The sequence below is a fragment of the Poecile atricapillus genome, chromosome 2 (assembly GCF_030490865.1).
Source record: "Poecile atricapillus isolate bPoeAtr1 chromosome 2, bPoeAtr1.hap1, whole genome shotgun sequence".
Lineage (NCBI taxonomy): Eukaryota > Metazoa > Chordata > Aves > Passeriformes > Paridae > Poecile > Poecile atricapillus.
The window spans coordinates 48,192,728-48,217,105 of record NC_081250.1 but is presented as its reverse complement, the minus strand read 5'-3'; the positions used below and the strand labels follow the sequence as shown (position 1 = coordinate 48,217,105).

Sequence of the window (24,378 nt, the reverse complement as noted above, 5' to 3'; positions counted from 1 at the left end):
TTCCAGTAATTACCTAGTCATTAGAAGATCAACTTCAGGAATCACTGAATAATAAAATACATTGTGGACAAATACTTTCATACCACCTGGGAGGCAACCTAATATACATATGTCAACAAGGTACATCTTCATGAGGTATTACAGTACATGGGAACCATTCCCTTTACTTTCTAACAAGTATATACTCCTGTCCGCAGCTCTACCAGCAAGTCAGCCACAGACTGTTGCCAGTTTCCACACTGCAACTTCCTGCAGATTTTCTTTCTGCAACAGATCACATAAATTAGGATGAAGGAAGATAGGAGTAAAGAAAACAGATACTATAAACAGGGAGGCTGAAAAGAAAAGGTGTTCTTACTCTTCCAGGTGAGCACTAGAAGGCTTCAAATTAGAAATTTCAGCTTCTCAAGAACATTTAATACCTCCCCTAGCTTGAGCTTTGCTGTGAGTGGTGAAGTGGTGAAGCATGGGGCTTTCACTTTAACTCCAGAAGAAAATTAAGTAATTTCCAAAATAAGGAAATAATCTCATATTTAAACAAAGTACACTACAAAAATCTTAAGATGAGGCTGCTCCAGTGTAACCCGTTTGTAGTATTAAACAGACTGAGAATATCTAAGCAGGCTTGCCCATGAAATCTTCAGGCACACTTGTCCTAGATTTAAACCAAAGAAAACCTCTTCCTAGGATTATGTGTTTTCATCTTCAAAGAAGTATATCTCTCTGCTGCCAAGAAAAGGAGCTTTTACACATTTGGTCCACCAATGTCCTTTCCAGGACAACCAGAAAATAAATGTAGAGGAGCCCAACTCCAGACTCTCAAGAGCTTGGCAGGATTCCTTCTTGAACGCTGTTATGAGAGACAGACTGAGTTCAAAAATTATGAACTCTTAAGAGTTAACACACCATTTAATTTGTTTGGAAAGGAACCAGGAAGAAAAAACCCTATCTTTAGCAATATTCAGGTTTTACACAAAGGAACTTACCTGCTTCTTCTTATTTGCTATACAATTGGCTTTTCACTGTCTTGCTTTTCTTCAGAGTCTTCATCAGAACCTGAAAAGGAAGACAAGAACGCTGTAGATTAGTTGAGGAGAGTTAAAAGATACAAAAGTGTTTAGTTTTTTTTGGAAAAATTAATCTGAATGCCTTTCATTTCTTGGAATAGCATATCTGCCACATTTTGAAGCTCAAATTATACAGAAACTGAATAAATTTACTCTTTCCAGCCTGATTTTCCACTTGCTACCTCCAGAATAGACTTGGTTACCAAGTAACCAATGTCGAAGATGAAGGGTCACCCCATATAAAGAAATGGCTCCAGGGTATATCCCCAGATACCTATAGCTTCAAGAAATTTAAAAAAGAGATAAATATGCTGAAAATTCCAACAGAGCTCATTTTAAACATCACCTCCTAAAAGCAAAGATTTAAGAAATGTTGCCATGTCAGCAGAGAGGTTTATTCCCTGCTGCATGATCACAGGGGATAGTTTATCTCTAAATATTTGTCAGATCAATATGTATGGCAAAATGACCAAAAAATTGCTCTCTTAGAACAATTTACAGTTTGTCTTCTCAGAAAGAAATGCATTTTTTGAAGAAAAAATTTAATTATTAGATATTTTTACTCTACATTATCCAATATCTATATTTCACTTGGTTCACTTGGTGACTACCAGTGTGTCTTAGCCCAAATATATTAATCTGACTGCTTCTTTTGCGTCTCATACCCATAAAGGGTGCTTAAAATATACTTGGCAGTCAGGGCAGACCTGGAGAAAGCTGAAAGTAATGGTACACCTACAGTCAACATGTGCATGCTGACACACACCACCTCATTGCACAAACAACACTGACCCAGCCACAATGTCTAGAAAAACATGGTACCTCCACTTACACTTCCTCTCACACTCTGTATTCTGTCACTAAAAAAACTTCACAAAACCCAGGCTGAACAGTTGAGCCCAGTACAATACTTCCATTATTCCTCAAAGCAGACCCATAGTTTTAGCTAAAATTCATTTTCACTCCGAATCATTGGTTATACTCGACACTAACGCTCTGTGACCCCTAGATGGAGCTCGAAGTCATTCACTGAGCCGAGATACTCTGCACAGTTTAGAAACCAGAGGCAGATACTAAAATGTAAAGTATCACCAACATGTGTAACTCTATAATGCAAGATAGACAAACTTACCTGCAGCAACTAGAAAGTATTATTTTAATTATATGGCAATATACAGCATAGCTTTGCAAAGGAGGTTTACATTTTAGGGGAAAAACACTGATACAGGATTTCAGGGTTCCCAGTGCATTCTCAGGTGACTCAAATTGATTCAATCCACCAAGAAATTACTTATTTCCTTGAAATGCTGGAGACACATTCTTGAATCTTGCAGTATTTACAATTATTTTTGATTTAAGCAGCTCATATCTCAGCTAGACAAAGCACATGATATGCAGAGTTAAGATGCACTTAACATTACCCACTGATTTGATTTACCCAGATAGGTGAGCCTTTTTATAGATAGAAGGCTTTTTCTTTTGGCTATGAGGAAAGAAAAAAAGCTCTGATTGAAATTTCAGTTTGACTTATAGAAGTTTCAGATTCATTGTCTATCCTAAGACAGTATAAAGCTCCATGTTTAGGCTAGATTCAATAGTGCTATTGCTGGGAAGTAAGAGATCACAGAACATTTCAAGCTGGAAGGGACCCATAAGGATCATCAATAGCAGAAGCAAACCATAACTGTCTCCCTTCAGTTGTGGTGCCACTTTATTTCAGGTTTACTTTGATTTTAGTCAGAATATATACTAATCATGTGTATTGTAACTCATCTGATAGGTAGTAATGAAACTGAATTACTGAACAAAAAAGAATCTTGCATTTTAGGATGATAAACACAGTTTTCATTTAAAAACAAAAATGTATTTTTTCCCTTCCCCTCTTGAAGGGTGTGAAATATGCAGGAGTGTAAAGTGAATATGAAAATCCTTTTCTAAGCAAACGTAACTACCTGCTACAGACTCAGGAGGAGAATAGAACTGCCCATCAGAGAGGACTCCTGGGTGAAGAAGAGCTGCTCGTTCTGAAGCATCCTGTGCTATCAAAAATCCTAAAAAACAAACAAACAAAAAAACCAAAAATAATTCCTCGATCCTGGCACATAAAATCTTAAAGATCAAATACTGATGAAGAATCTTGAAGACTGATGTATTATATTAGCATTCTTAACCAGTTACTTCTTTAAATAAATACATTTTAAAAGATCATCAACAATCAATTTATATCTTCTATTTAAATGCTGGCAACTAAGGTGACATACTCCAGCAAAACAGAGATAGTGCACACATGAATTAAGGAATCTTTCCTTCTACTATGTGCACTTACATGGTTAGGTTGCCATATTCATCAATATTCACTGCCTAACTAAGACTTCTGAAATATATTTTTAATGATCAGTGAGATGCCATGCATAACCAAATGAATTATTTTCTCTCTTTGCTACTATGACCCTTCACTAATGGCCTGCTTTTTTTACTTTCACCTGTCTGTCTCAACATACTCATTTTCTGCAACCTTCATGAACTATTTGCATGTGTAAGTATGGAATATTTTGTCTATGAATATTCAGTATGAGAAAATGCAAGTCTCTGAACTGGTTATATTTCTTATCTATTGTGATAACTCTGTGATGCAGCTGTATTTTCTCATCTGCTCATAAGATAAAAAACGTTACTCCAGGTTTCTTTTTCTCCAGGCAAACTCCACTGTTCTTGTTTAACCAACTTCTTGCTCAGACCAGTTAAAAAGAAGAGGGAAGGGATCAAAGTAGAAAGACTGAACTCAGAGCACAAAAAGTGGAGGCATCCATGCCCATGTAAAATTTTTGATTTACTTAACAGATAAACATCTTCTTTTCCAAGAGTTTCAGACTGTATTTCAGGTAATGATGCATAAATAACAGGTTGGCTGTATAATTACTCTCCTGCTGTTGAAACTCACAAACATCTGTAAGTTTTCTTTCCCTCACCACTCAAGCAGTATTCTCTTTCAACCGAAACAGTGGATTTCTTCCATTTAGCTGAATATATTGAGTGTCAGATGACCTGGTGCCTCATCTCAAAGGTTGAAATTCATATTTGTTCTGGTTTCATTCTGCCTAGGCATGAAACAGACTGTCCACAACACTTCTTTGCTTTTCCCTTTCCACCTCAAAAGAAGAGTTAGTGACATTGAATTAGTTATTGTGCCTACTCTTCCTAAAAGAGAAGCCAGATACTTTATAGACCCAAAAAATAAAGTTTTACAAGCCCAAGTCAGTTAAATTTTCATATCTCAAGCATATAAAGTTAAATGCATTCCCAAGTGCTTGACAAACTGCTGATCTGGCCCTTCTAACTTTTAACTTTGCCCCCCTAAATTAATTAAAACCTGACTTCTTTGAAGGCATATTTTCCTTTCCCAAAGAGGAAAATATCATGCCATTTGATATAATTTGAGAAGCTTAAAGAAGCATTCTTATGCCAGTTAAAAGAGGATCAAATGTTGCCAACTGCAGTGATTGATGGGAAATATCACAAGCTTACTATTTTCTTCTTCAGCTTCTTGTGGTAACACTTTAAAGTCCAGGAACCAAGTTTCAATCCAGGCAAGTATGAAGGATATGATGGGCAGCACATAGCCAAAAGCACCCTGTGAGAACAGCTAGAAAAAAAGAAAACATTATAAAAATTACTCTGAAGAATCTTGCTTTTAAGAAAAAAAAAAGTAAAACAAATATTTGATTAGAATATATACCTGTGAAATAATTACTTTTGCTAATAAAAAGGCACTGGTCACTGCTGTTGTGAACTGAAAGAGACAAACAGAAAAACTAATAAATGGATTTAGTTTTTTATTTCCGCCATTGTCTATTAGTTGCAACTTCAAATATTTACTGACAACAGCAAGATCACATCGATTAATAAAATGTAACAAGCATGATACAATTAACTTAAAGTGCTATTAAAATAACCTTATAAAAGATAACTTTTATTACAAACGCCTCCATTGATTTCCACATAGCAGATAACATTTGTGTAGAAACTAAACTGCCTGAGTTATGTAAATTGTGATCTTACTGTATAATGAAGATAGTGTACTTTATTCATCAAGTCCCTTAAAAAAACCCCAACTATTTATGTATTTTGGGAAAAAAGCAAACAGCACTTGTTCCAAATGCTTTTCACTACCATCTAAATCAAAATATCCATTTTAAACAACAAAACATCCTTGTGGGAGTAAATTGGAATAAATATTTTAGTTCATGAAGTGGTATTTTGAAAAATGTATTTTTTTTTTAAGACTTGATAGTCCCTGATATATTTTAAAGAATTATCATGCTGGATAAAATATCTAAAAATCCCCAAAATCTGAAAAAGCAATGAACAAGTACTGTTCATATAAGCAAGGCCTCTATATCTTCTGGTGCATTTGGGTCCAGTAATTCTTAGAAAAACTGCAGAATCAACTTCTGTCAATCACAGGTAGGATGTTAAGATTCAAGGCTTTGGCAAAACCCTCAGTGAAGCTTTATGTATCTAATTACTTGCTACCATGATGGGCTCAGTCTCACCACCTCACAAACAAAGGCATCAAGGTGGAGGATTAAGAAATACTCTAGAGCTACACAAATAAGAGCAAGGACTTTTAAGAGGCATGCATTTAAATATAAGCACAATCAGAGCGGTGGCTACCATTATATATGTGTTTGTGCCATGCTAGTAACACATTCTACAAAAATCTTGGGATGTAGTCTCAAAGTATTAAGCAAACTGCATGCTACTCACTTGAAGAGAGTTACACATGAACATGTTCTACATGCACCTACCACAGTGTAAGGAAAAAAAAAAGTCTGATTTACAAAGCACTAAGCGAGCAATACACCTATTGTATTACAACCTATAGTGTTGATGAAGCATAAATTTTTCACCAAATTTTGCATTCCTTGTCATCCACACTGTACAGCTGCATTAAAGATATTGGCTCCAAAATCAGCTGTGGTTGCCTACAGTTCTTGAGAGGTTCCTTTTTAAGAAGGGATGCATATTCAGCCTTTCTTATTGGAGCATGAAGCAATGCAGGTGCTAGTGTTCAATGGGTGGCACCTAAAACTTTTTAAAGTAAGAATGTGGGACTTAATGGACACCTGGATCTCTGGCACAATAATGCTAATTCTTGGTTTTGAAGAAGGTTCACTATTACAAATGCAAATTTATTTCCAACATTAATTAACAAGTCTCAGAGGTAACAAGCAGTTATGACTAGCCATACATACTGGAAAAATAAATCTTCAATTTGTATTAACATGATACCTAATAAGAACCACACCCACTGTGCTATTAAATTCTTGCCTTTAGGCTGAAAATCTTCCAGAAAACAAGTTCTTAATATGTTACTGTACAACAAATTTTTGTATATACACCATCAAGATGATTCTTAACACACAAGTGTTAAGAGGCATCTAAACTTTTGTCTGCTTGATCCATTCTAGGAAAAACTCCATTATGCTTGGCTACTACTCACAGCTATTGCCCACCAATGGCGCAGTCTGCACATTGCATATGCAAGTATTAACACCTTAAACCGAAAGACTGCCAGTAGCTATAGAGAGAGGAAAAAATATTGGTTGGTTAATTCAGAACACAGAAGAACCACAATATTCTCAGCTCACTGAAAATACTAACTAGTTGCAAAAAAACAGGACAGTCTAAGCTCTGTTACCAAGAAACAAATTTGAATGTGTCCTTATAAAACAGAAATAGAATGTAATTCCTCATTTGTAAAGCAAATAGCAACATCCACACGTCTGCACAGGCACAAATATGCAAGCATGTGCCACTCCACAAATAAGTTAGAAACATAAGAAAGCTATACAAAGTGTGCTCATGATCATTTTACCTGACTGGAATCTAAACAGTTAAATCTGGATGCAGTTAATCCAGCAAATACCTTGTGCATCACTGTGCATCTTATTGATCTTAGCGGTGTGCTACTATACTTCTAGTATTTTGTGAAATATTAACATGGCAACAATCAATTATTCTTTATGTAGCTGCCTACAATAGCAGACCTGGCAGTAGAGAAAGGTAAGTTATGGTATCTGTAGGCCAAAAATTTAAATCAATAGCAGACAGACAAGATCTCTGAATTAGGCTTCAATTTCCCTGTTTATTTTTTGATAGTAGATTGTCTCCAGCTTGTTGTAAAACATGTGTTCAGAACTGAAAAAGTGTGAAACAAATGCTTAAAAATGAAGATAAATCAAGGACAGCCATGGCCAGAAGTATGATAAACCCATTTAATCTTATGCAAATATATAGTAGAAACAGAGGAAATCCTGTAAAAACCCACAAATAATTTTGCAAAATTTAAAGTTCTAGTCCCTTCAAAGGGAATATAATATCATAGAAGTCCATTATTTTGCATTACATGTTCTTAAGCTTTGGTTCACCTACAGGATAAATTTCCAGAGCATAAACATTTACAGATAACACTTTTTGCCTTCTGCAGTATGGTATATCATGGAGAACCTGCCAGCAAAACAATGAGAAAGGGAGGAGCACAGTTTGCTGGCTTATAAAATTTTTGAATCTAGTACGTAAGTTCATTTGACACAGCAGATGTCCAATGCAGAAGGATGGGTTTTTATACCAGTTTCAAAGACGGATTCTCGATATGGTCATCAGTATAAGATGGCTGATACCAAACCATCTCTGCAAGGCAAACAAGATCTGGTAGGTCAAAAATCTTGCCCTTTAGAAGAACTGTAAAGAAACAGCTTTTACTTGAGCTGTGCAGTGCAAAATGCATTGCAACTATGGAGCTACAGCTTTGCTTAAAGAAAAACTTTCCTAATGCAATAGAGTTCCTCTTATGTGCTTAAGGTACTTATACATAGTAAAGGAGAATCATACTTCATGTCAGCTCTTTTTGTGTTAAAACACAGAACTCTGAAAAACCTGCCCTGTGCAGGCCACCCTGGGAACAAGTCCCTCCTCACTGCAGCCACCTTCTGCCCACGGAAGGACAAAAACTTCAGTTTAATCAAAATTATTTTAGAGCTAGAGATGACCTTATGTCACATCAAAGTCACATTCTTCACTGGGTTTTCCATCTGCTTTTCCATGCACCCCAAAGCTAAAGATGCAAATTGATTAGCCCTAAGTATTTCTATTCACAGGCTCCATGAGCCTGCTGCCAGAGCAGGACTGGGCAACCCCTAGATGGGTGAAACTTTCCCCTTCTGGTTTAAATAATCAAAAGATCAACCCTTTCACAAGACTGAAGCTAGGAACATCTGTGAAAGGAGGAATGAGAAAACTATACTTTTGCTGCTCCTTTTTCTTTTTTTGAGAACACTTACAAATATATCAAAATATGAAGAAGAGTAGTCATAATGCAGAACTTCTTTCTCTAAGGTAGTCTCAATGCCTCCTTTTACCTACAAAGGAACAACAACACATACAGCTTCAGAAAACAAAATACGCACAAATACGAAGAGTAAAACTAATAATTCCCTGCTGCTATACAAAAAGATCATTAAACTAAATACAGAAGAGAAGTCTGTCAAGAATGATAATGTCAAAACTACTGTTGTTTTTCAAGATTACATAGACTTTTCTGAGTGAAAACATTTAGGATTATCATCTGATCTAGGCAAGCTACATTTCAGGCTGCCCCAAAATAAAAGCAAGCAAGTTATTGAGGGAGGAATAAATGATTAAATGTTAAGTTCTGTTACACAAACTCACAAAACAGTTTACCTCTTATGAGGAGGATCAAACCAGCTGATCCAAAAGCCAACCATAACCCAGCTCTAGTTAGTCATGTGTTAGCAAATAGGAAACAGAACAGAAACTGAATTCATACTTCAGATCTCTTCCTTATCAGCCCTCACATGATTTGTTAAGAAAGCTGAGCCAAAAGATCCACAGTAAAAAATGCAAAAGCTGCAACTATTAATCTCGCACAAATAACTAGTATTCAAGTTTAATTCTTCCATTTGCTGATGAGATTCAAAATTACATCTTCCTTAGCCACCATGTTTCTTTCCAGTGGAAGGATTCTACTGTTCAAACTGACCTTGTAAGAAAATAATTTAAGGTGTATTGGCTCAGAAAATGAGAGGAGTATCTAATCAGAAAATGAAAAACCTCAGTGTCCATCTTCTATTGTCTTTAATACGAAATTCCATAATTAGGCACTGCTTGAAATAGTTATGTAAAACAACACCAACAGAAGGCTTTAATATTGAGTTTGACTACTGTCATCTTTTTAAGGAAAGAAGCTACCAAAGAACACCAACAACATATGCTCACTATCTCAAAGCAATACAATCTACAAGCTTCCATACTTTTCCAACTATACTGCTGGACAGTATTTTCCTTAGACTAGTAACTCCAACTCAGAATTTCTTCTATTTCTTCTTCTCTCCCTCCCCTCTATGGCTACCTAACAAACCACTTTCTAAATACAGTTTTCCCTTGGTAGCTCTGCTGCATCAAGTGTGATTATCTGTTTCCAGCATAAATAAGGAAGATCAGCTTCTCCCACTGCAAGCTGTTCATTGCTGTGTGGCTGTGTGAGCACCATGTTAACATAAGGACAAACAGAGAACCATGAAAGCCTTGATTTTTCCTCAAAATGCCATGGAACTATTCCCTGAAGCATTTAATGATAAATTACACTACACCTAAGGAAACTGGATAATGGCAACAAAGTGAAAACAATGTTTACAGGAACTCTCATTGCAATTCTGACCCTTTATTTATGCACCAATTACAGTCCTAACACAATACTACTTGGCTTCCCAGCAAACAAAGCAATTAAAACAGAACAAAAAACCTAAGCACATGTCAGATCCCAGATATCAAATTTTAGCTTCTAATATCATTGGCTTTTAATGACAAAATCCTTGTTTTTATTCTTGCTGACATGTAGCAGTATAGGACACCAGTTCATAATATGTTGTCCTGAAAATAAAGCTCTTTACAATTGCTGTGATCTTGAGGTCCCTTAATACTGTAGCATTCAAAATTAAACAACATGATATCATGAATTGGTAGCACTTTCTATTCAGTCTTCAATATTCTAAAGAGCACTCGAGTGAAAATCTGTACTCTGAAACTTCAATAAGAGAGACAAACCCACTCTGTTCCTCTTGGTAGTACAAGCTGTTGAGAAACTGGCCTAAAAAAGAACTGCATCAGAACACTATGCTACAACCATATTTCCATCTAGAGAGAAAACAGAAAGTCTAGTCCCAAAATTACATCATTCAGGCAAGCAAAATCTGCTTTCTCAAATTAAATGAGAATGAGTATTTTTCATTGTATTGATACACTATTAGACAGCTCCTGAAGTGTCATAATGTAAATTAATAACCAAGGTTATTCATATCATAAAGAAATGTTGATAAAAAATATTTACTCAAGAACTTTCTTTCTCAAAAAGGAATTCCTCCTTAGTATGTCCTTTCTTAAATGCAAACTAGATTATAGCTTAAAACCCAGCTCAAGAACTAGGATGCTACTTATGAAATAACAAATGAGCTATCGTGTTGCATTCTGGAAATTTTAGGAGAACAGCCTCATTTTCTAGATTACAAATGCTGGAGTTAAAAGGTGGCAACTGTGGGAGTTTATGTTGTTTAAATGTACCCTGCCATCCATAATGTATAACACACCAAGATTACACCAAAGAAAATACATCAGAACAAAAGAAAAGTTTTGGCCATAAAAAGGGACTAACAACTCAGTGAAATATCACTGACTTAAAGTTACTCAGAAGGCAGAGCCTTGAATCCTGTTAAAATTCACATTTCTTACTAAATTCAAAGACATACACTAACATTTTTGTTTATTTGATGCCTGAAGACTGTACTGGATTTCCAATGTTTTTTTCAGCATGGTTCACAGACTACAGGAATATCTAAAGGTTTCATAATACAATAAACATGTATGCTAATGAATAAAAGTAGGTGCAGTTGAGTAGGTACTGTGTTCATGGAAGCTTGAAGTAATAAGCTGCTAAAACTTAAACAGATACAAATAACATAATTTTGGATAGAAAAGGGCAACTTTTTAACCATCTCTGAAGTGAATAAATACTTAATATAGTGTCTAAGGGTAGGTACTGAAATGACAACTCACATTTAATTCTATTATCCACAGTAAGGTTATGAATAAGAGATCAAATGTAACAAACAAACAGAAAGTCCTTCTGACATCTGATATGCCTTTCTTCTCCCTGCCTTCATATGACTCAATCCTTGCCATCAGCTGCGTTGGGTTGATGGAGTGGACATCCCGCAAGGAAGGACAAGATTCCACACTGCTACTGTGAGCATTTTCTGTATCAGCTGGGACCCGATTCATCCTGCGTTTGCTTAGAGTGGTCTTCTCCCAATTTCACCATCACTAGAAGGCTGATCCATACAGGAAGAATTTCTAAACAAACAAACAAAAAAACAGTCACCAAACCTCCATAATTCCAAGAGATATTTTCACCTTACAATGTCAGTTCTCTTTTTGCTAAACTGATGACTAAGGGAATGAGGCAAGTAAAGCCCTCAAAATTGTTTCTAACACAGACTCAAGTTCCTCTTCATCTCAGAGGATTTGTGAAGCAAGAGAATTTATGTTCAATTAGGCCATTTGAAATAAGGGAGCACTGTCTAGATTTAGAAGGATCATTTCTCCATGTTGTTAGAGTGAGATCATTGAATAGAATGAATAAAAAGAATGATGTTATGCATCTCTTAAGATTTTCAATACTGATTTAAATGCTCTCAATAAATAGGAAGACAACTTCAAGGACCTTCCACATACACTTCCTGAAAAATGGTAGTGTTAGCTAATAGCACATCCAGAGCTGACAGTAACAAAAGATTAAAAGTCCATTAAAATCCCTGAACAGTGTAGTAATCATTCTATAAAGTGTATACACTGATGTATGCTCTGTAGATTCAGCTGCTATAGCAACTTGCATTTCCAGGCGGATTCTCCATGAAAAAAGTTTGTGTAACTACTGGTTAAAGGTAATGCAATTACCCTAAGTCTCTTCTGACTACAAGGCTTTTAAAAGAATTTTCAGGCTGAATTTCCTATAAAACTGGAGCAGTTTGATGCATGATTCACCCAAATCCTCCATGAGAATATTTTTCCAATTAAAGCTTCTAGAAAGGGTAGACTCAGAAGGTCACAAAAGTTTAATGGAAACACATAGAAAATTTAATTTTATTCAAAATGCTCAGATGATTAAGCTATATATCCTGCAGTACAAACCACATCAGACAAGTTTTTGTAACACTAAGGGGAACAGCTTTTTGAAATTCAAGAACAAAAGTTTGCCTCCTCCTGGGTGGATTGTGTTTCAGTAAATGGCAAGAGATAGAGAAATTCTTCCCACTCCTGCCTTTCAACAGCATTTCAACTCCAAGGATGGAAGAACACTGTCAGTCAGAGCCCAACAGGCTTTGTGTTACAGGGGCCCTGTAACATACCACTAAGCAAAGACAAGGGAGGATACAAGGACACAGGGGAAAAGTAAAGGTGGTGCTGGGAGCTGCCAGAGCACACACATCCCAGCTGAGGAAGACACAGGCCAGTCAGGGATCATCAATGCCTAAGGTCAAGTCACACAGAACAGCCTTTAGGGAACTCAAAGCACCAGGCAATGTACTTTTAAATCTTCCTTCTTTGTTTCCACAGCAGCTGCCTAAAACATGGCTGGCAAAGGGCTGTAGAGGAGGAAGACACGTGGTGTGTGTTTGGTCAGGTGCCTCGAGCACCACAGTGAACTTTGGGCCACCTGAACCCGAGGGTGTGAGCACAATCACTGCACTCCAGTGCTGTAAACAGCACTTGCTTTGTACTGAAAACCCTCACGCTAAAGTGTCCTGCTATGTAACAGCAGCCCATATTAAAACATTTGGGATGAGACATAAACCTCAAGGCCATCAGTGGCCATACTTAAAAAAGACAAGTAACACCTGAACCTCCAAAGAAATTTCCATCTACATTGGCAAAAATATTTATTTTGATGTGGCTCTCAGTGCCAATTATATAGGAAGCTGTTACTTCCAGTCTGGATTACTACTAAATAGAGCACAGTATGGGAATGCAATTAGTACAGCCAGAGTGAACTGTTTCAGAATGTGCTAGTTCAGCATCCATTTGTGGGGCCCTCTGCAAAGAGAAAAGCATGGTCTTAAATGCACTGGCTACCAGTTTGTGTTCAAGCATGACTCAAAACATCAGATTCAGCTTATAAATTCCATGTACTCTGAAATCCTTGCTACTGACAGACTGTTTTTTGCCTCAAAGACCTCTAGATGGGATACTCACAGCAAAGGAATTTGTCCCTAGTCTTGTTCTTCCTGCTGACTGTCAGATTCATGTTTGGTACGTAGCAGGGCCTCTCTTGTCAAACTAAACTAGCATCAAAATGTTGTGATTCTTTAACTGAACAGACATAGTTGTTTTCTGCAACAGCTCTGAAAACTGAATTAATCACTAAGTGTGTGCCAGAGGATTGTTTCCCAAAGTTTCTTTCATTAATTAAAATAAAAAGTTCCTTTATACCTGAATTACATAATCAGTCATTTCATCACACCAACATTCTCGGATGGTTTCAGGTGGGTGCACAAAAAAAATCTTATATCCTTTTTGGCAGCTGTCTTATAGGCATGTGGGGACTATTAAAAAGCAACACTTCCCTTTTAGTGTTGTACAGTGACTTGGCCAGACACTTTCATACCCATCTCAGCATTACCAGCAACAATATTTCTCCTCCCTTGCACTTCCAAAGCACCAATCATGCCCTGGCTCTCTTGCCTGTGGTAAGTTTGCAGTGGGAGCGAACTCTGCTCTCCCCATGGCTCCATTTCTCCAGGGGTTCTTGCTTGTGCAAAACAGCCTGTGCTTGGAAAGGTTCCAGGCTTGCAGCCCCATGAGGAGCTGTCACTTTTCAGCACTCCATGTGGGCAATACAAGCACCAGGCAGGCACAGGAGTGCTTTTCATGCATCCCTGGTCATGTGGAGGAACAAGCTTAGGAGGACAAAAAAGGTGTGTCATTAAGATGTGTCATACTTTTGAAAATGCCACACAATTCCTTTGCATGTGACTGTAACTGACCCTTATTCTTGCTCTTCAGGAAGCAGGAACTGCTTGGCCTCAATTCATGCTGCCGCACTATTTGTGTTTTTGCATCCAAAGTGATACATGATGTTGGTTATTGTTCTTTATAAAAACCAAAATAATTTAGAATCAGAGAAAAAAAAATTATAACACAGGTGTGAGAATGTTTGGGGTTTGGGTGTTTGAAAGCCAAATGCTAATTCAGCCAGAAAAAAATTCACTATCAAATAAAAAGAGAAAGTCATTCTTACAACTTTTGAGGGCTTTTTTCCTAGAAAGAGCCTTCTTTGTGTGTCAGTTATCAACTTTTCTGTTTCTGGTAAAGGTTAATATTTTAGATAATTTTCAGGATGTTTTTACAATATCAGTTACATATTTTCAAGATTGCTGTATCATCTGTGGCTTGACCCAGTGTCTGCCTCTGATTTGAAGGAGGCTGGGTTCACCTGGCATCACTTGTTTCATCTCCGGGCAGTTCCATTGTTTGGGTTATTCTATATGGCAGGAAGGATGTGTGGTTAAAACAAACACATCCTATGAAGAAGTGATGTTTAGAGATCAGCACATTCATTTTCTGTAGAGCCTGGGTGCAGGACACCCATCAGGAAGATAAACAGCCCGTAATTCAGAATATTCCAAGAAACTCTATGGGCAAACTTGCCTGGAGAGGTGGAGCTCATAGCAACTGTGTGGGACGCAAATTGTGCCATTAACTCCTTGCCACAAGAGTCACACGAGTGAGACAGAAATCTGCTTTCCTCATGCAGTCCCACTAGCAAATGGCACTCCACAAGATGCAGGGGATTTGCAAATGTTCTGTAGCTCTCTGACTTTCTTTTGCCAGACTTCAAGTGATGGTTTTTCAAGCTAAACTGAGGATTGAATTAGCCTGCTCTTGGCTACACCTGCACACTGTGATAATGCTTGTGAACATCTGTTCTGAAAGAGTCAGAAAAATAAAATCCTGTTTCCACTATATCTCTTGTGTTACTTGTTTTTGAAAGTGTTTTCAAAGCTAAAAAAATCCCTGGCATTTCAGCAAATAACAGTCTTATTGTTATTTGACTCATCATGAGTGCAGAATAGAATAGAGTATTCAGCTGAAAAGGACAGAAAACAGTCACCTTATCCAACTGCCTCACCACTTCAGGGCTGACCAAAAGTTTAAGTATGGCATTAGGGCCAATGCCCAAATGCCTCTTAAATGCTGACAGGCTTGGGGCATCAACCCCTTCTCAAAGAAAACTCTTCCATGGTTTGACAACACTCTTGATAAAGAAATGCTTCCTCATGTGAAGTCTGAACCTGCCTTTATGGATGCAGTTTTCAGCCATTCCCACATGCCTTGGTACTGGGTACTACCTCTCCACCATCTCAGGAAGCTGCAGACAACAGTGTGGTCACCCCTCAGCCTTCTTCTCTCCTCAGCTGCTTCTCACAGGGCATTACTTCTAGCTCTTCAGCTTCAGTGCCCTCCTCTTGCACACATTTAAGGACCTTCACATCCCTTTTAATTTTGGGCCTCAGAAATGCACAGAGTACTCAAAATGAAGTGGCAGCAGTGCTAAATAGAGTGGGATGATCACTCCTTTTGACCAGCTGGTTGTGCTGTATCTGAAGGTTTGCCACTGCTGACTTTGAGCCTGCTGTCAGCCAGCATCCCCAGACCCATTTCTGTGGTGCTGCTCCCTAGCTACTCCTCTTCAAATTTGTACTTGTGGAAGGTATTAATCTATCCCAGGTGCAGAGTCTGGCATTTTTCTTGTTCAGTTTCATGCTACTGATGATCAGCACTCCAATCCATCCATTCCCCTCTGCAAGGCCTCTTGTCCCTTGACAGTCAACAGCACCTCCCACTTTAGCACCATCAGCAAACTTGCTAACAGTGAATTTGACTCCTGCCTCCAGATCACTGATAAAAACTTTGAACAGAACTGGCCTCGGGATTGAGCCCTGAGGAACACCACTGGTGACTGGTCTCCAGCCAGGTGTAGCCCCATTCCCCATTCCTCCTTTGAGCCCTGCCCTTCAGCCAGTTCTTCCAGCACACCATCTGCCTGCTCACTTCACAGTCAGACATCTTCAGAAGGATGTGGGAGGTACAATATCAAATGCCTTAATAAAATCCAGGAAAACAATATTCACCACTTTCCCTTCATCTCCTAGGCAGGTGAAATGGCAGAATCCACAAGCTTATTGAAGTGTCAAAACATTTAAGAGGGAAATAAGAGTTCTGAAATAAGAATCCATACTAGTCTATATGTGATATACCTTCTTGCTTCCCCTGATTTCAAAAGATGTAAGATTTTTATGTTTTGGTTTTTTGTTTTCTTCATAACTGCACGTATTCACTCATCTACCACTAAAATATTTAGCTAAGTAAGTTTATTACGCTGACCTATTCAAAGTCATAGACAACAGTGGCATATTTTTCCTGGAAAGAAAGCCCCCAAAGTTTGTATCTATTTAAATTAAAGGTGTGGTTTGCTTTTTTTGCCTTTTTTATTAATCACTTAATTATTATGGCTATAACTCAAACTTCCAGAGAATTAAATTCTCAAATTTTCTGGTGAAATACAGATTTTACACTTATTAATAGTATTAGCTAGTATACTAAGTGAAAAGCAAAGGAATTAAAATTATCAAGATTAGGACTGCAGTCCTTCCCTAAAAGTCTAATAAGGACTTAAGCAATACACAGTGAGAGCTTGCCCATGATTTCAAGCTACATTTACAATTAATATAATTCATACTGACAGAAGCAGACGGCACACACTGTGTGTGTCAATTTTACACATATCTTAGACATGCAACATGAGAATGCTACTTCTCTTTTCTACCATTCTACCCCTATTCTGCCAGTTTATTGTCCCTGGTTTAAACTATTTTTGTTTACTACATTTCTGTATCATAAATGAGCAGCAGCACCATATATGACACGTTTTTCTTACCAATAAAAAAATCAAACCACACAGCAGAATTTAACTGAGAAGAGATAACAGATGTGATTAAAAAAAAAAAAAGGCTTAAAAGGCTTACTCAAAAGCTATCAGCAGCTCAGCAAAATCGAAGTGTCACATGGAGGCAATTTGGAAAAAGCAATGCCAATTTAGGCTAAAGTATCAGAGAAGTCTGCATAAAGTAACTAGGCAATAATGTAACATTGTGTCACAGCTGCTGTTGCAACATACTGAACACCTAGGATACTTATTTTATGTGTTCTGACAATGCCAAATAGGGCCCAAAAATTCCTAACATAAACAGCTTTTCTGTGAATGTTAAAAAAATAACATGAAAATATTTCTTCTTCCCAATGAGTAAAATAGGCTGACATGGCCAATATAGTGGCCAAGATGGTCAAGTACTGTGAAAACTACAGGTAGTAGAAAACCTGACACTGAAAAAACAGCTATTTTCACTCATAGCAAAAAGAAAAAAAAAAAACCCAACAAAACAAAACAAGACAAAAAAGCCCCAACATTTCCTTGCTAAAACCTTTCCTCATAGGGAGACAAATAAAACATGCCAGTCCCTCACCAAAGGAGTTATTTTCTGATTAAAGGGCTGACATTGCTGCTTACATTACATAACACACTACATGGCACAAATTTCTCACAAGAACAGTTCATACATACACTATGGTATGTAACATAACATTCAAATTTTGAAGTTATACTTAAAGACAGTTTCGGACAATTTTAACATACCTAAAGAAAAATGGTCTTGAACCTTTTTTTTTTCTGTCACCATCATGAAGCCCAACTTCACTCTTTATCTAGGCATAGACACAAATTGCCCTAGCCAACATGTGGACAGAATATACAATTATCTGTAAAGACTCCATACTGGAAGTCCAAGAAACTGACAATTTCTGGTATGAAGCTGTATTAACGTGCAGGAGTGTTAGCAGAATTCTCTCCGTGTGTTTTCTGACAGTACCAGCACACACCCCGATTAAGAGCCAACAAAGATAAACCTAATTCCTATGAAGATGAAGTAATGCTGATTATAAATTGGGGTGAAAAAAACCCCAAAGAGCTGGAAACTGCCTCCAAAGCTTACCTGCACACATTTTTTACAATTTTCCACCATAAATGAACGAAACCCACTCTGCTGACACACTCTGTTCCTCTTCTGTTTATATAACTGCAAGAACTAATTTTCCTGAAATCCGCTTGTAGCGGATACATTGCTAGTGACCTCCTGATAGTCAATGCTCCTGTAGGGCACTTAAATCTCTTCCAAGCTGCACTCATTCTGTCTCTAGCTCTAACACATCATTGCCTCAGAAACATTTTAATGTTTTAAAGCCTTTAAAAACACGGTCTGAAGTACTGTTCTGTTCAAAAACAAATGTTCCTGAGTGAATACGAAGGGATATTAAAAAAAAAAAAAAACAACAAACCAAAACACCACCACCAAAAGAACCCCAAACCTGGGCCAGATACTTTAATCAAAGTAAGACTGAAAAATTCAAACTGATGCACACCCACAAAATTCCCCGAACATAAGCAGAAGATACTGCAGAGTGCTTGGCAATGTCCTAGCTTTTCAATTAGGCAACACAGCAGGAATTACAAGTTACAAATATGTAACACATTTAAAGACTGGGAAAGTTTCCCACTGGAGGGGCAGGGCAAGATTTACCAGCATACAAAAGACAGCTCCTTACAAAGAGTTTGGCTTTATCTGAGTGTTCAGAACTAGACTAGCTCTGCTTTACCCTGAACTAGCAGCTCCTACCATAGGTAACCTATCCATGTAAAAACAAAACCAAAATAAGAAACCCTCAGTTTCCTTGAGAAAAATGTTTCCCCAATTTCCTATGCTCCAATGGTGACCTAGCAAAAGTAAAAGGACAATTGCACACATTTATATACTGAATATTTCTCTCAGACCATTGTAAGGAGGTTAAAAAGAGAAAAAAAAAAAAAAAAGTAAATACATTTTTTAGGTTAGTAGAATATCTGAGGAAACAGCAGTGTCACCTTTCTCCATCCCAAGGGTGAGGCTCATAGATACAGAAAGTCAAATTGAAATGTTCCAACCTTGGACTAGTTTTCCCTGAAGCATCCCTGCTACTGTGCCATGTCCTACAAAACACTATTGTCCTTTTCCAAACACTTCATTTCTTATTCTACAAGAGCTGAGAAAAACGGCAAAGTAAACAGATCGTAAATTTGGCATCAGAATTATCATAATCATAAATCAGAATCCTTCCTTTCATCTCCATCATCTCCTCCCCTCTGGACTCCTTCTTAACAGCACATCCCAGACTTTTACATTTAAAATTAGCTCAAACCAGAATTATTAGCCCATACAGGGATCAAACCTGCGCCCTGGCTTTATTAGAACCACGCTTTGAACAACAGAGCTAACATGCAACTCTATTCTATTTTAAGAAAATACTAAAAACTAACAAAAAGGAAGCATCATAACATGTTCCAAAGGTCTGCTTCAGATCTCAGCAGCGGTCAACATACTTAAGCATTGCAACTACAAAACTGAATTCTGTGCATGTTATCACTATCAGGTCCTTCAAACACTGAGTTATAGAACCGACAATGTGTCATCCCATTTACAACCTATACATTCCAACTGATAGCAGTCACTTCATAGAATCAGAAAATGCTATGGATTGGAATGGACATTGAAGATCATCCAATCCCAACTCTTATTTAATTAATTACCAAAACTAAAGTTTCCTTAAAAATAAAATAACTCTTTCTTTTGGTTTAAACATTCTGGACTAATCTTGCCAAAGACCTGAAACTACATCAGGATTTTAAGGTTTAATACAGTCAGCTCACCACAACTATAACACATGTATGTAGTATTTTTGTATGTTTTATGTATACATACACATACAGTCACAAGCAATACCTGTATGCAATAAAAGATACAAAGAAAAAATAAGACGCTAATGATTTCTTGCAAAAGCAGGGAGGGAAAGGTCAGCATAAAGGGGAAGTGATACAAAAATAAGGGAAAGACAGTTAAAAAACCTCCAATGAATCTGGTACTAACTCTTCTTCACATCTGTTACCCACTCTCTAAAGCTGACTTTGTAGGCCGCCCAACATCAGCTCACAGAAATGAAGATTTCATAGCAAATTTCTCCATTAAACACCAAATAAGCAATAACTCATTCAGTTTCTCAGAGTTAATTCTGGGTCAAAACCACCATTTAGATATCAAAAGCATTACCTGTTTTATCACATCTGCATTTCTCTAAGTATAAAACACAATCTTTTAAAGATGCCAAACAGCTCACTGATTGCCTCAAACATCAAGCATGATACTGGTTTATGACACTGACTACTCCTACAAGTTTATTTGGTTTTTTTTTCCCAAATCAACAACAAAAACATGCCCCAAGGCTGCTGCCAGATACTACTTGGACAGGAAAAGCTATTCTTTTGCTAGCACAGAATTGTGGGACTCTTCCTGAAATAGCTCAGGCATTTTATGTATTAGTGAGAAACACTTAGGATTCTGTCACTCCCTCAAAAACTATTCCACAAAATGGTGCAGAAATTTATTCCAGGCGAACAACCCCTGAAAATTCTTCAGAGTTCTTAAAGAAAAAAGCATTTCAAGAAACTGACATCCATTTCAGAACAGGATAAACTTTTGTAAGATTTTTTTTTCACTCTTAACTCCTTTTTTACAGTTCTTGAAGGTGCTTCAAAACAAAAGGAAGTTTCGAGTTTTACATTCTCTCTATTTCTCTTCTTAGAGGACATTGTAAGAAAACAATTACCTAGTCCAAGTAGCAACAAGTTCTAGAAAGACTTACAGCTGAACCTTCAGAAGAAAATACTAATTTTAACACACCTCCACATAATTTATCTAAGTTTTCTGTCAGTGCAAGATAGAAATTAACTCCTGAGGTCTGAAGTGATGCTATTTTAGGGCTTCAGCTGATAACTGAGTAGCTGAACTTATTATGAAAAGCATAATGTCATTAGAAGATATCCAGTTGGTTCTTTTTCGTTCTAAGACTATTTTTTTCAACTTTTCATTTTTAAATCTACTCCTAGCTGAATTTAAGACAGCAAGGCAGAGAGGCAATGTACAAGTTGTCTTTTAACACAGTTGCTAACGATTCCAAATTAAGAACAGATATTTAGCACATACAGTTGAATTAGAGAATGTTTAACAAGCAACAAATCTGTGATCCTTCAAAATGACTCATCTGAGTTGCTGGATACTGTTGCCTAACCATGAGAAATCAGAGTCCGTGTTATCACAAGTGTGATTTACCATTACCATGTGATCAATACCTTCTGCAAAATTGCTGTTAATATTGCTCATGCTGACTTAATTCACTGAGTGAAATCTATTAGTCGTGCTTACTAGAAATTGTTTGGCCCAGTAAAACATTTTAACAAAGATGTTTTAATAACTGTACATTTAGCTAGGATGCTCTGATAAAGATTAATATGTTAAAGTCTAAATCCATTCTTTCTCATGAATAAAGGCCTAGAACAACTGTGCTAAACTCACTTTGAAAAAATAATGGCTAAACACTTGAGAATTTGTGAAAATTAGACCACATTGCATCAAGACAACCACACTCAGGCCCAAATGCACCAAAAAGAATGCCTAATCCATCTGAACTGAGTTTACTATTTCACAAATTCCAGCATGGTTAAAAGGTCATATATGTCTTTCTCAACATACCAAGTCTATAGAAAGCAACATTCATCCTGAAAAATTATGAATAACACATAAAAAACAACCAAAAAAAAAAACCTTAAAATTATGGATTTCTGCCACAACAAGAGGATCAGTGGTGCATTTTATGAAAAGTATCTGTCCCTGAACACCATCAACAAACAAATAAACAAACCTTAAATCACTTTGCATCTGGCCTACTTAAAACTGCAAAGCTGATGAAAAACATCTACTAAAAATAGTAGCACCACTATGGACTTATAAATAGAAATGAGCCTTCTCAAAATGTTGGATTCACTAATAATGCCCCAAAACACTACAATTTCCAGCACAAAATGACAACTTTCACAGCAATTAATATTCAACACAATAGAAATAATATGTAGACATTATGTAAACCAGAATGACAAATGTGCACACTAAAAAGCATTGAAAACTTTGTGCAAAAACAGTGACGGTCTTATGCCTTTAAGCATACTAACACAATTTAAAAACAAACAAACAAAGAAACTTTAAGCAAGTTTAGTATTTGTGGTGAATATTTTCCAGGTTAAAGTTGACAACTCTGTCTACTTACACCTGACTACAGCGAGTTGGGAACTGCTGAGTGTTAGCACTCCATCAATGAGTAACTTGAACTGCTGCTGGAGACCAAATGCTGAGGGTTTAACCAGCTCTCCCTGCAGACGTACCGGCGACACTCTCAACACAGATTAAAAACACCTCAGCAATGAATGACCCACTTTAAATTCGGATGCTGAACACAGGCAGTGCCTCTCCGAAGCTGCCTAAATTCAGCCCGACGCTAAAATTCACATTTTCCCGCGATGGAAGCCGGGGTTCACAGGGCCCGGCTCGCTCACACCGTTACCAGCAGAACAAACAGGTCGCCGTATCTCCGTGAGGATGGATTTTCTGGGCTAGGATCGCAAAGAGAGGGGAAAAGCAAACCTCCTCCGGCCCCGCCAGCAAAAGGACAGGCGCCGGGCATGTGGGAGAGGCGGCCCCGCCCGCTGAGCATCCCCGAGCGCCGTAGGCGCCTCCTTCCCGGAGAGAGATCCCCTTCCCGGAGAGAGATCCCCTTCCCAGAAACAGACCCCCGCCCCGCTCCGCCCGCCTCCCGCACGTGATCGCCTTCTTCCTCCTCCTTCCTCCTCTTCCTCTTCCTCTCCCGCCCCCCCTCGCCCCAGCCGGGTCAGAGGGCTGCGTACCGAGGGGGACAAACCCGCGCCCTCCCCGGAGAAAGCGGCGGCACCGGCACGGGAGGAAGTGGGGACAGGGAAGGGAGGGAAGGGAAGAGAAAGGAAGGGAGGACCGGGCCGGACCACACCGGCGGTCCCGCCGCCCCTCTGCCAGCAACACGCCCCGCATCCCTGTCGGCCTGTTCCCCCTGCGCTCCCCTGGCCCCCCGCTCCGGGCGAGGCGGCAGCGAGCTCACCCCGGCGCGCCGCTCCGGCCCCTCAGACGGCCCCGCCGCACCGGGCAGCGCCGCAGGCCGCGGGGACTGGCGGGGCGGGGCCCGGCCGCAGGGGGCGGGCCCGGCCCGGCCTCCCCTCTGCCTCCCGGAGCGGGGATGCGGCGGGCCCGGCCCCCTCTGCCTCCCGGAGCGGGGATGCGGCGGGCCCGGCCCCCTCTGCCTCCCGGAGCGGGGATGCGGCGGGCCCGGCCCGGCCTCCCCTCCCTCACGGAGCGGGGATGCGGCCCGCACCGCCACCCCGCCCGCCCCCGCTGTTGCGGGGCTCGGGGCACAGGAGGCGCTGGGGGCTGAGCCCAGGCCGAGGCAGCGGGGGCGGCCCATAGATAAGGTTCTTGTCTTTGAGCGTCGACACTCCCAAGCTGTACTGGAGCCGTCGGAACGTGCAGAGGGACTGGTTGGCTGTCGTTCGCCCGGATTCCACTCGTGTCTTGTCATAGCGCAGTCCTTATATTTGCAGGGATTAGCGCCAGAAAATCACAGAAGTATGAGTTGGAAGGATCATCGAGTCCAACTCCCGGCCCTGCACAGGACCCCAAGAGTCACACGAGTGCCCAAGAGCGTTGTCAAATGCCTCTTGAACTCTGTCAGGCTGGTACTGTGACCACTTCCCTGGAGAGCCTGTTCCAGTGCCCAGCCCCAGACTCTGGGTAAAGAACCTTTTTCTTATACCCAACCTAAGCCTCCTCTAACACAACGTCAGGTCATTCCCTTGGGTCATGCCTCTGGTCACCACAGAGAAGGGATCTAGGTATGATTGATGTCATTGTGAGAATACAATAGAAAATCAATCAACCAGTCACTGTAGGAAGCCATCCTTTCCTTTGGGAAGCATGGTCTCCAAACTTGCTGAAGCCCAGAGCTTGTCAAATGCTTACATACGTCATAAAGTCTGCAGTTCAGTGCTGCAGGCCTCTTTTAATCCACCTCTTTTAATAAGAAACGGGTGTAGCAGGGAAACAGAGGAAGAAAGGTGAAATATAGATCCAGGAAATATTAATATAAAGGTCACTCACTCCACCCTGCCTTGCTCACT

At 39.0% G+C, this 24,378-nt stretch overlaps 1 protein-coding gene across 3 annotated transcripts; it reads right to left on the bottom strand.

Moving 5' to 3' along the window:
• Positions 1 to 986: 986 nt before the first annotated feature.
• Positions 987 to 23,388, bottom strand: STARD3NL (STARD3 N-terminal like). Of its 3 annotated transcripts, none has more exons than XM_058832782.1 (8): positions 23,307 to 23,388; positions 11,199 to 11,495; positions 8,411 to 8,488; positions 6,571 to 6,648; positions 4,804 to 4,857; positions 4,593 to 4,710; positions 3,020 to 3,118; positions 987 to 1,056 (listed from the first exon to the last, which is right to left on the bottom strand). In XM_058832782.1, exons 2-8 carry the CDS (start codon positions 11,421 to 11,423, stop codon positions 1,004 to 1,006), a joined length of 705 nt encoding a protein of 234 aa, XP_058688765.1. In that variant the 5' UTR covers positions 11,424 to 11,495; positions 23,307 to 23,388; the 3' UTR covers positions 987 to 1,003. The 3 variants fall into 3 exon arrangements, with proteins under 3 accessions (XP_058688765.1, XP_058688764.1, XP_058688766.1); XM_058832781.1 differs by lacking the exon at positions 23,307 to 23,388 and adding an exon at positions 22,446 to 22,968; XM_058832783.1 differs by lacking the exons at positions 6,571 to 6,648; positions 23,307 to 23,388 and adding an exon at positions 22,446 to 22,968.
• Between the last annotated feature and the right edge of the window lie 990 nt (positions 23,389 to 24,378).